Source organism: Psilocybe cubensis, chromosome 6 (assembly GCF_017499595.1).
Source record: "Psilocybe cubensis strain MGC-MH-2018 chromosome 6, whole genome shotgun sequence".
In the NCBI taxonomy this organism is placed as follows: Eukaryota; Fungi; Basidiomycota; class Agaricomycetes; order Agaricales; family Agrocybaceae; genus Psilocybe; species Psilocybe cubensis.
The window spans coordinates 2879457-2892020 of NC_063004.1; the positions used below are offsets into that span (position 1 = coordinate 2879457).

General features: G+C 45.0%; 3 protein-coding genes across 3 annotated transcripts; 2 read left to right on the forward strand and 1 right to left on the reverse strand.

Moving 5' to 3' along the window:
- Window positions 1-298: 298 nt before the first annotated feature.
- On the forward strand, window positions 299-3655 carry JR316_0007391 (ribonucleotide-diphosphate reductase subunit rnr1; the record flags this gene model as incomplete). The annotated part of the gene is made up of 11 exons (XM_047893134.1): window positions 299-324; window positions 457-484; window positions 539-600; window positions 655-712; window positions 769-910; window positions 968-1088; window positions 1141-1482; window positions 1544-1780; window positions 1835-2058; window positions 2111-2735; window positions 2794-3655. The coding sequence occupies 11 exons, from the start codon at window positions 299-301 to the stop codon at window positions 3653-3655; spliced, it is 2727 nt and encodes a 908-aa protein (XP_047748416.1).
- Window positions 3656-4093: 438 nt separating this feature from the next.
- On the reverse strand, window positions 4094-9571 carry JR316_0007392 (ATP-binding cassette transporter abc4; the record flags this gene model as incomplete). The annotated part of the gene is made up of 26 exons (XM_047893135.1): window positions 4094-4228; window positions 4286-4548; window positions 4613-4846; window positions 5204-5267; window positions 5321-5512; window positions 5571-5785; window positions 5833-5885; window positions 5935-6183; window positions 6247-6390; window positions 6468-6877; window positions 6927-6993; window positions 7046-7131; window positions 7186-7198; window positions 7251-7338; window positions 7390-7548; window positions 7602-7639; window positions 7691-7964; window positions 8018-8107; window positions 8180-8253; window positions 8306-8334; window positions 8403-8509; window positions 8571-8601; window positions 8658-8754; window positions 8804-8867; window positions 8919-9457; window positions 9522-9571. 26 exons carry the CDS (start codon window positions 9569-9571, stop codon window positions 4094-4096), a joined length of 3765 nt encoding a protein of 1254 aa, XP_047748417.1.
- A 1740-nt stretch (window positions 9572-11311) lies between these two features.
- On the forward strand, window positions 11312-12280 carry JR316_0007393 (uncharacterized protein; the record flags this gene model as incomplete). The annotated part of the gene is made up of 4 exons (XM_047893136.1): window positions 11312-11551; window positions 11608-11872; window positions 11920-11979; window positions 12030-12280. The coding sequence occupies 4 exons, from the start codon at window positions 11312-11314 to the stop codon at window positions 12278-12280; spliced, it is 816 nt and encodes a 271-aa protein (XP_047748418.1).
- Window positions 12281-12564: the final 284 nt, after the last annotated feature.

Genomic DNA, 12564 nt, shown 5'->3' on the forward strand with positions numbered 1-12564 from the left:
GGCGTGTTTTTCATTTTTTTTTGAATATTATCCAGAAGAAACTCGGATTTTTTCTTGACATGAAGGTTTAAACGGATTATAATGCATTTGTAGTGTCCAAGTTGATGACAAGCACAGACAAACAAAGAGTGCTTAGTCAGTGTTTTCAATAAAATTGACCGCGTTGCTGTTCGGTCTCTTCAACTTGTTCCACCATCTCCCCCCTCACATACCAGGGCTCCCAGTCCGCAAGCCTTTTGTTCCTTTATCAATCCCCTTATTCCAACTCTGACTAGCACATCGCTGTTACTTGTACTCAATGGCTTATGTCTATAAACGAGGTCAGTGCATGCCACCTTTGTTTCATGACCACAACGCTCATCACATAGTCGTTCTGTGCAGATGGGTAAGCTTTCTACCTTAAACACGAGCGAAGATGCGAATTGAACATCGGCGGACTTATCTTTTTTCCTTTAGTCGCAAGGAACGCGTCCAGTTTGACAAGGTATGTATGAAGTCGCGTCGACGTTGACGTGTCACTCAACATAATTCCGCGTAGATCACTGCTAGAATATGGAAATTATCATACGGCCTCGATCAGAACTTCATTGACCCTGTCGAGTACGCGTCTGTTGCCCTTTCTTGTCTGTCGACGTACTCATCTATTCATCATAGGGTAACCCAGAAAGTTGTTGCAGGAGTTTACCAGGGAGTAACCACAGTGGAGCTTGATGTGCGTATTTTACCAAATTAATGTGTACATCATCGCTCATTGTTCAACCTTCACAGAACCTGGCTGCCGAGACCGCTGCATATCTCACAACAAAACATCCCGATTACGCCGTTCTTGCCGCTCGCATCGCAATCTCTAATCTACACAAGGAAACGAAGAAAAACTTTTCGCAGGTTATCAGCGATCTGTACCATTATGGTACGAGCTCGCGATAACCCTTTCGTTGGCATGTCTTACTGACACAACCATCCCTAGTTAACCCGAAGAACGGTAGACCAGCTGGTATGATATCGCAGGAGACGTATGAGGTTGTTCGCGACAACGCAGAGTTGCTGGACTCTGCGATCATCTACAACCGTGATTTCAGCTACAACTAGTGTGTCTTGACCCTCCTGTTCGACACCGTTCATTACTTACCCCTGATATAGTTTCGGATTCAAGACACTCGAACGCTCATACCTCCTTCGCATCAACGGTCGTGTCGCCGAACGCCCTCAGCACATGATCATGCGTGTTGCTGTTGGCATTCACGGTCGGGATCTTGAGAAAGTCATTGAAACATACAATCTGATGTCCGAACGCTATTTCACTCATGCTTCGCCGACGTTATTCAACGCCGGAACACCTAATCCTCAGCTGAGCTCTTGCTTCCTAGTGTGCATGAAAGACGATTCCATTGAAGGTATTTATGACACCCTCAAGAATTGCGCTATGATCAGTAAGACGGCCGGCGGTATCGGCATCAACATTCATAACATCCGTGCCACCGGGTGAGTTACATTTGTATTCTGAGCAACGCTATCATGTCTGACGCCATTCTATCTTGGTTAGATCATACATTGCTGGCACAAATGGTTACTCTAATGGTATTGTGCCCATGCTCAGGGCTTACGATGCTACCGCCCGCTATGTTGATCAAGGGGGAAACAAACGCCCGGGTGCATTTGCCATTTACCTCGAGCCATGGCATCCTGACGTCTTCGAGTTCCTCGATCTCCGCAAAAACCACGGCAAGGAGGAGGCTCGTGCTCGTGATCTTTTCTACGCTCTTTGGATCCCTGATCTTTTGTAAGTGAAGTCTTGTGTACATTTATGCATACATTCTCATTCATTGTTTCGCAGCATGAAGCGAGTTGAGGCGAACGCAGATTGGACCCTTTTCTGCCCCAGCGAAGCCCCTAATCTCCATGAAGTGTATGGAACAGAATTCGAGGAACTCTACGCCAAGTATGAAAAAGAAGGCCGCGGACGCAAGACTGTTTCTGCTCAAAAATTATGGTACGCTATTCTCGAAGCTCAAATCGAGACAGGCGGCCCCTTCATGGTCTACAAAGATCACGCGAATAGTGAGTGACGCAATTTTTATTTCTTGCCCGGCGGACTTACACATACTACCAGACAAATCAAACCAGAAGAACTTGGGCACGATCAAGTCTTCCAATCTCTGCACAGAGATTCTCGAATACTCCTCCCCTGACGAGACTGCTGTCTGCAATCTTGCTTCTCTCGCCTTGCCAACTTTCATAGTCAACGGTGAATACGACTTCAAGAAGTTGCATGAAGTCACCAAGGTTGTTACCTACAACTTGAACAAGATTATCGATGTCAACTACTACCCCATCCCCGAAGCTCGCCGTTCGAATATGCGCCATCGCCCTATCGGTGTTGGTGTACAAGGTCTTGCTGATGCCTTCATGGCTCTTCGTATGCCATTCGATTCACCCGCCGCCAAGGAGCTCAACATCAAAATTTTCGAGACCATATACCACGGAGCTCTTGAGGCCAGTTCGGAACTCGCTGAGCGCGATGGGCCATATGAGACTTGGATGGGTAGCCCTGCTCAACAGGGCCAACTCCAGTACGACATGTGGGGTGTTACTCCCACTGATCTTTGGGACTGGGCATCCTTGAAGGAGCGCATCGCCAGGACCGGGTTGAGGAATTCTCTTCTGCTCGCTCCCATGCCTACTGCTTCCACCAGTCAGATCTTGGGCAACAATGAATGCTTCGAGCCTTATACCAGGTACTTACTCATGTTGCGCATTTTCTTTCTTGTGATCGGTACTCATATGTCAATTTAGCAACATCTATACTCGCCGCGTTCTGGCTGGCGAGTTCCAGGTTGTTTGCCCATGGCTTCTTCGTGAGCTTGTCGACCTCGGCCTCTGGGATGACAACATGAAGAACATGATCATTGCCCACAACGGATCCATTCAGAACATTCCCAACATTCCCGACGACGTCAAGGCGATCTACAAGACCGTTTGGGAGATCAGTCAGAAGAAGGTTTTAGATCTCGCTGCTGATCGTGGTGCCTTCATTTGCCAGAGTCAGAGCTTGAACGTCCATCTCCAATCCCCGACTCTTGGTCAACTGACCAGCATGCACTTCTATGGGTGGAAGAAGGGTTTGAAGACCGGCATGTACTACCTTCGTACGAGACCCGCAGCTCAAGCTATCCAGTTCACGGTCGACCAGAGCTTGCTTAAGGTCGCGAAGACCCAGACATCGGACGCTTCCGCTCAGCGCGCCGCTGCCTCCACCACAGGCAGGCCCGCCATCCGCTCGACAGGAATTCCTACACCGACCTCGTCGCCATCCCCCTCACGCTCTCTCGCAACTCCTCCACCTGTCATCAAGCAGGAGCCTGTTACACCGTCTCCGCTCAAGTTCGATCCTACTCCTGCACCCTTGCCATCGGTCTCAGCGCCTGCCATTACTCCCTCATCATCCACCGAGTCTACTGACACCGTTGTCGCCGAGGATGACAATATCGCCATCTCTCTCTCCGCCCTCTCTCTTGACGAAACACAGCGCAAGGCAGCTGAAGCTGACCCTGAATACGCCGCTGCTCTGATCCGCAAATATCAGCGTGACCTCGAGGATGCTAAGCTACAGTGCTCGCTGGAAAACAAGGAAGCCTGCTTGATGTGCTCTGGCTAAAGGAGTTTTTTATCGCTTCTAGCTGCATCTGTCTTTTTTGCTTGCTTTCCTGCTTGTCCATTCTGCTGCGTCCTTGCATTCTTTTCTTCCTCGTTCTGTTTCTGGAGTTTCTAGATTGGACTCTGTTGTATTAGTTGCCTTGTTTGTCCCCATATGCCACATGTCCTGATTGTTTATAATTTCGTGTCCGATATCCTTCTTGATTCCTTTCATCCTATATTATGATGCGTGTATGAATACCAATGATTAACAATAAAAACACATTTCGATCTCTATTTTTTCATTCGTCAGGTCATTCAAGGAAATGATAGTTTTGTTCAAATTCACATCTAAATCACAGAGTTGCTCTGCCTATGGATGCTGGATAGTCCGTAACGATTGATTCAAGGCATCCCCTGGTTTCTCCCTGGCGTCGTGCTATATTATCTAGCACACGCGTCAATTGTCAGTAGCTACATAGGATTTCTTTTCCGCCAGCTCATACAGCATCTCTTTATCAGCGCTTCTCTCGACCAAGGCATGAAACATCCCTGTGTTATTGGATAACAAAGTCTTAGGAGTGTCAAACTCAGCCTAGCATTGCAAGACAATAATTAGTCAATGTCAGAGAGAATTAGAGATATCACACACGATTTTGCCGTTATCCAGAACCATCTTGGGGTTTTCACTGTTCAGCAAGACATCAATATCATGGAGTCGATATGCACTTACTATTTTGTCTGCGTCCATGATGGTCTGCAAGCGATGTGCAACAATTATGACAGTGACATCAGGTCCGAGCTTGCTTCGCAATGTATTTTGAATGAGAGAGTCGGTGTTGTAGTCTTTAACCAAATATTCAGCCTTCTTGGTTATTACAGACATCAGTATCCACTGACCGATTGCAGACGTCGCTAAAATGTAACGATTTCTTAGGAAAACTGATGATATATTAAAATCAACCTCATAAAGACTAACCTTCATCCAAGATCAGGAGCTTACTCCTACGCACCATGGCACGGGCAAGGGCTATGATTTGCCTTTGACCGACGGAGAGGTTGCTTCCACCTCCGGCAATTTGGGTCTCCAAATTCAGCCGAACATTCTCGGACGACCTTTCTTGAATTGAAAACAGGCCAGATGATTGCAAAGCGTCATTCAACACATCGTCATCGTGCTGATCGAACGGGTCCAAATTTTGACGCAGTGTGCCTAAAAAGAAAAGAAAATAACTTCAGATGCATACCGCTCAGTAGTTCCGGCTGCATAGTGATTAACTCATAAGCCAGTAACGTAAAATGTAACCGTGTCAAGCTCACCACTTGCGGGATAATGGTTATACTAGATCTCAATGCGTCTAAATTGATTGTACTCGTATCAAGGCCGTCATAGAGCACGGTTCCTTCTGTGAGAATGCATCTCAATAGCGCGAGGGTCAAAGAGCTCTGTCCGAATCTCGTGAGTGATCAAACTACCCATACACGAATTACGATACCTTTCCACTACCAGTACGGCCCACTATTGCTTCAGGTTCAGTTAATAGTCTGTAGAATTGATTTTAACACGCACCAATTCCCACTCGCTGGCCAGACAATATATGGAAAGATAGGTCGTGCAGAATATTTGGACCAGACTAAGGAAGAATATTCAAAGTGGGAAATAATAAAAATGAGGCTGAGAACATACCTTTGAGTATTTAGCACTTAAACCCTCCACGCGAATCTCGCCACTTGTTGGCCAGGCGGCTGGAGGCTCACCAGATTTGGTTGGTTTTGATTCGTGTTCAATGTCCAGATAGCCTTGTATACGTTCCAAGCTGTTGAAATCAGAACAATAAAACATATGTATTGAAAAAGGCTTGCCTGTTCGAATCGATTTCTAATGCGTTGATGAAACGTATAAGATAAAAGACATAGATGCAGAACATAGAAGATACATTGAGGGAGAATCCTGTGTTAGATGCACCCAAGTCACCAATGTAAACAAGGTAGAATGCAAGCGATGACGTGAAGGCTGCTCCTAGCATATCTACCCGCACATTAATCCATTTGTTCATCGTCGTAGATGCCCTTACTGCACGCGAGTGATAGTCGATACGTCGTAGTAGTTCTTCAGAGAAGGCCTTTTGGGCACCATATGCTCTAATTGACACTGTCAACATGGTTAGCAATGGCTGCGTTGGAGGATACCCTACTTACCAAGGCCTTGCATGGAAGCACTGAAATGGGCAAGTAAGGGAGAACGGGCGTTACTTTAAAGCAAATTAGGATACAATGCATCGATGAAGTCATGAGACAAACCTCTTCTCCCTGTTCATAGATAGTTGTGTCTTCAGATACACATTGCCTAAGAGTACCCCAAAGAGCGCAGCAATTATCCCAGGGATTACGAACACAGGTGTAAAGAGAACAATAGTTGCCAAGGTGGCAAGCATTCCGGCGGACATATCCACAACGTATTGCACAGATTGTATCATCCAAAGATCCACGGTTTCGATGTCACCAGTACACCGGGATATTATACGCCCGGTCGGTGTCTCATCCAACCATCTATTTGAAAGCAAAATTTCAGAGAAGGCAACTTAACGAGCTCTTGTATAAGATTATGCGTACCGTAAAGTGCTTCCAAGGACGGAGTCAATGAGTTTATAGTGGATGACTCGAGATGCTCTAATAGCGCGAATGCCAAGAATGCACGCTGTTAAACAATTGAGAATAACTCTCAAAATAATGATAGCTGAAAACCCAAGCAGATAGCTATTCAATTATAGCACACGTTAGAAACAAGAGGTCAACACTTTAAAAGAATGCGTAGACTGCGGTAAATCACGTACTACGAAAGGTGGATTTCCGACGGTGCGTGAGTCTCATATTGAGATCCCCAGACACCTAGATACCATGGTTGAAGGAGATAAAATCCTTGAGATGCCGCAAGTGACGCTATCCAGAGTAGTGCAAAGAAAATCGGGTGGTCACCGCCCAGTCCAGAGAGGAACAGTGATATCGACCTCCACGTGACACGGCCTTCTACAATTTCTTCGGCCATCACAAGTTTTCCATCGCCGACGGATTGAGATGTCGAAGCGTCATTGTCTTTGGACACAGACAGAGGACCCGTCTCGCTATGAGAAACATCTTCCGGTTTCACTTCATTAGTGTTCTTGTGTACTATATTAATACTACCATCAAGTCCAAGCTTCACAATTAAGCTTGCAATGGGTTCAGCCAATGCTGTATTGTGAGTCTGGATAAAGGTTAGGCGCCAAAAGAAATCTGGATCATCAACAACTCACAACTAGCAAAACGGTCCGGCCCTTTACAAGGTCCCCCAGGAAGCACTTTGCTATGATCCAAACCGACCTATATGATAGATATATAACATGACATGTTGAAAAAAAGATGTAGCTCTTACGTATGCACATCAAGAGCAGCAAGCACATCGTCCAAAAGAATGATTTCAGCCAAAGAGTAAATCGCTCTGGCAAGAGTCAACCGTGCCTAACACTATCAACTTAGTAAAAAAGAGGTGGAGATTCATAAATAAATCCCAACCTTCTGACCACCGCTGTAAAGCCACTTAGTAAGGCCCATTTTGATCTTGAAAAGACAATGCCCACCTCAGGGTCAAACCCCGCTCCCCAACCTCGGTGTTATCACCGGCTTCAAAGAGTTCCAGGTCTTTTTCCAGCGCACATTGATGTATCACTGTACTAGCTAAGTAAACGCCGCATAGGTAAAGAAATCAGGATAGCTCACCTTTCTTATATCTGTCTTCGTCAAAGGCAGATCCAAAGAGTATATTCTCTTTAATCGTTGCATTTTGAACCCAAGACTCCTGGGCAGCATATGCTACTCCACCCTGACGGGGTAGTTTAACCCACGATGTTTGGGTGTCGGCAATAAAATGCATTTCTCCTGTACCATTTGTAAATTAGTATTGAAGGACTGAAATAATATTCATGCCTCACCAAGTAGTGCCATCAGCATGGAGGTCTTCCCAGATCCCCTGATAAAAATGCTAAATAAACGCAGTTTTAAAGGAGTTTGTTTGTCTCACGTAGGTCCAGTAATGAGATTAACACAACCACGCTTAAAACTGAGGTTGCCCACGATTCTAAGCCTAAAATTCCTTGAAGGTGATGGTCGTGTGATATCTTGAATGTCTTTTGCACTCCATGTAAAGGAGGCGTTTCTGAACCCGATGTCGACCTCTACCGCGTTTCCAATGACACCTGTGTTTTCAGCTGCTGACGAGTTTGTTCCTTCCGTAAATCGGTCAAGAAGCTCAGTTTCACGAAGGAAAGAGTTGATACGATCCAGAGAAACTTTTGCTGTGCAAATATGAATAGAACTTCAATGTAGATTCAAGATGCAACGTATTCACCTTGAATAATATAAACAAGCTGCTGAGACAACCTAGAAATTTGTTCTCTGAATATACCAAAGACAACGGTGCTCGAGAAGATTTTAGAGGCTGCGTTGCAAAGTGTAGGCAATTAGTATGTGAGACCGTTGTTTGTCCTAAAGTATAATAACTTATTCGAACCTGTAAGCCTTTCTTTCATAACTCCAGTGTATACCGCGAATGTGACAAACATTGATATCATCGGTATAAACGTTCTAATAATGATGACTTGGCATTAGCATAAGGAAAGCACACCAATGCACTTACGCAACGATTCTATTGATGATTTGAAGCACCTGACGGCACAGGTACAAAGTATGATGTTGTAAGTTTGAAGAACATGAACAAACCACAGTGTTCTGACCTTGGCTTTCCATAACCAACTTAGCTCTATGTCTCGTGCACGAGCAAGACGTTTCGCCATCTTATCTTCCCAACCGAACATCTTGATCATCCGTATGATGCCCATAGCTGTAGTAAAGGATATGAATTGGCCTTGAAGTTACACCATAGTGACATGCAAAATACCCACCTTCTGATATGGCTTGAACCCTGGCGTCTGTCTATAACAGTCGTGTAATTAATCATAGTGTATAAATATACTCATGAATATACTGACAAATTTCATTCTTATCTTCTGGACCTTTTGAACCTTCTTGCCAATAAGTGCAAAGCCAGGTCCTAGTACACCGCTCACAACAAGACCTACAAAGGAACTAAGATACCTGAGCTTCTGTTTGTTCTCAGAAAAGCTACTTAGCTCACCTCCAACCAAATATTTGATACAGAAATATGATGGAAAAGGTTATTTGCATCGGAACATATAAACCTGCACAAGGTTCTCAGTAAAGCACGGTGTGATCGTTGGAAACTGGCTCACCAACTGTCAGAAAGTCGCCGCCGTCCACAATATTGACAAGATCAGTCGTCACCAAGTTGTTCAATTTTCCAATAAGATTTTTAGCCTGAACGGGAGGTTTATTTGACGGTGGAAGGACAGAATGTTTTGAAGGTGTTTCCTTTTGTGACCGTGTAGGCTCATCATGAGAGTCAACTTCCGTAGATTCTAAGGAGGAATCAGCTTTGACAGAACCGTCCGTAGTTTGAGCACCGTCGTCAGTAATTCCAGCCGAATTGTCCCCTTCAGATACAATGGTATCAGCATCGCTTGGAGCATGTGCAACATCATCTTTGACCGATTCCAGTTCTTCGGTGTCGGCATTCATTCTGATTCGCAGGCTATGATCGAATACCAGTTGTCTTATTAACGCTTGGATACGGACGTTGACCTTTGTCTGCAACACATAAGAGCCCCAGTTCTCGACTAGAGATTTCGACATTGGACCAAGCAGCATGAGAGAGATCCAGACCCAAGGTTTGATAGACGGTTCAATGCCATGGTGGCGTCCTTCAAGATAGCTAACAAGCCGAATAAAAAATCTATGCTCAGTCATGACGTAAACAAAGATTCTGAGATACTTACTTGAGCGTTTTATTTATGCCAATTGGCGTGGCGAAGCTGGAGGCGGCCATGAGTGATAAACAGAGGGCAATAACAAGGTATTCTTTATCTGTCCAAAAATTTGGTTACCCTTGTGCACGACGGATGCGGTTGTCGGCGACACGGATGCTAAACTTACACAGATACTCTATCAAGCCAAAAAAGATATGTCTATCTTTAGCAGTAGCTCCACTGAAAGTGTCGATATACTGATCAAATATCAGCTTTCCACAGAAACAGATTCAAAAACATCATACCTTTGCAGCTGTCGTCGTGAGATACTGCGCATGGTCATAGTCTGCAAGCTAAGGGAGTTGATCATGCCTTAAATGCGGAACCTTGCTGGCAAGTCGAACAGTAGGATCCATGAATGTATACGTAAAAAGAGAAGACCAAGAAGCAGTTTGCTCTGGGTGAAGCTTTGATGACGGCGCCTTTGGGTCCACAGGAATGTATGGGTGAGGTTGGAGCAATGGAATAATTACCCCAACTGTAGTAAGAATGGCAATTTTGAACCAAATCATGTTTCCTTCGAGTTCCGCATTGATAGGTTGTAAATTGTATGTGGCTAAAGGCCAAAGATCACGATAGCAATATACCCCTAATGCGGCGAGTACAATTGCATTGTACAAGTTTACAGGGGAAATCATCAATCTTGTGTTCGGGCTCAAAGACGCAGCTGCCAGGAGCACACAATATACCTGTGAATAATTTGCTCAGATGTTGACTGAAGAAGCAACAAAAAACGCACAAATGTGATTGTAAGCGAATCCTCCGGACAGAATGTGAAAGGTGCCCGGTTGACCCAATCAATGCACTCCCCAGTTCGTTCAGACGCCATGAAAAGATACACTAGAGCAAAGGTGCCAATCAGACGTGCCATTGAATAAGCAAATAGCGCGTAAGATCCATGTTGTAGCACTTGGATTTCCATGATCCCTTTAACCAGGCGACGAAAACGTGTCCAGATAGACATGGGCGCTCCGGTCGGGCCATTATCTGACGAGGGTTTACATTACAGACAATTCCATCGACAATCTGCCAAGTCAAAGTAGCGGACGCCACAAGAAACGGAATAAAGCGAGGTTCGATTCTGAACGGTCTCTATCAGATCAGAAGAGCAGGTTATCTATCTCAAGATGCTGAGCACTCACGCATATCCCCCTTCTTCTTGGTATTCCAAAGGATCGAATGAAGTATGATTGGAGAACTGTACCATAGAATTCCCCATCACCGACTTTGGGGAGCAAATGGAGGGTAGGTTATGCCCTAAGTTGGTTTTATAAATGAGTCATAATTGGCGGAAGAACCTATCAAGAATTTTTCTCTTGATGGCTGTTTTTGGATTGATGCTTTCCGAGTATACCCTGGGAGGCACCTCTCTTGTCATAAAAGCAAATTGCAATGTTATTGATTCGCACATGGTGAGGCTATCTTTAGGGAAATTTCTCATGGTATGTTGCTTGGTATATTACTGTCGCTGAGTCTTGTTCCTAATGGGGTCTTCATCGGGCGAGTGTGAAATTCTGTAGCAGACTTAATTTGCCGGATACCAGTGCCAGTCGTTAGAGGTTGGAGTTGTGCGCAAACTGCATGGTGGGGCGTTGGGTTGACGTTGGGTTGTTCGTGGGACATTAAAAGACGCGTGGGACAAATGATAAAACACGGCTAGACGCGTCACCGGCACGAATCTACTTGTCGAAAAACAGTCGAAAAACCAACATGAACTCTGTTTATTTATTCTCATCTTCGTCATTTTTACTGCACATTAAATGAGGATAATTACTCTACCTCTTACAACAGGACCCGCTCGAATATCTGCAGCTGCTGCTGCTAACCAAACCCGGTTCACATACTTTGACTTTCAAAGTCCTATCAATGCTTTGCAGTCAGCGTCAGTCATGCCAGCAACTTCCAGATGGCTTCCAAATAGTGCCCAAATATCCAGCCTGGCTGCAATAAAAGCTGCTAGTGTGTGGTCTGAATTCGGCAAAGCTGAAGGAGGGTGGAAAGTCAGTTATGTTGTGGTATTCGCGCATTGCACTTTGCTTACTCTTTATTAATATAGTTAAAAGCTTATGAAACTGGACAAGCGCTTATAGACAAGACAGATTTTGAAGAGTTGGCTTTAAGAAGTTTCAATCCGTCCGATATTAATTGCCAAGATACTGTGAAAATTCCCCTGATATATCCCCCCTCTGTATTTCCACCCTCAGCATCTGCAGTTCTCGCTGAACTTCAAGCCCATATTGCGTCACGTATCGAACTTCATAAAAAGGGTTTGTATCTATGGTCGGCAGCCATCCCTCCTACTCTCCCGCTCAAACTTATTCGTAAGTTTTCACTTGCTTTGGAGCAATTTATTGCTGACTTTACATAGCTATCATTCCCAATTTTCCATTTTTCTACTCTGCATGGCGTGCATGGTCGCACTATCAAGGTTAGAGTTTATGAATGTATCTTTTCTATCTCTGAAATACGCTTTTTTAGCCAAAACGTCTGCTGAATACTTGCAATCTCTACTCAAACACAATGCAATTGTTCCGGAAGCCAGCTCAGAGCTGGACGAGATATACCTAGTACGGCGGCAGCGTCTTACCATTGCGACGGCTGAATCTGATATACAGCGTGTGATTTTGACTCACGATGATATCCCCTCCCTCGTTTTGTTTTGCTCTGTAGATTCGGCAAGCCTGAAACGGGCGATTGAACAGGTTGCAGACCGACTTGGTAGAAATTAGTACTACTATCATCTTTACCTTCAATGTATCTGGTCTTACCGGTGACGGGCCGTTGTGCCGCTTCAGTCTCCGCCGTAAACCTTTGATCATTTACTACCAACGAACGAGTCATTGTCCCGAATGCCTAAAGGTCCCCTAAAGCTCCACATTGATTCAGCTTCATGCCAGTTTATTCAATCTGAGCATTCTTCTGGGCAGTGTGTCTGCCACCTCGCAATGGCTATGTGCCGGTGGAATACGTCAGTGCGTGACAGAGCCGGCAGGAGACGCGATCAACGGGTATG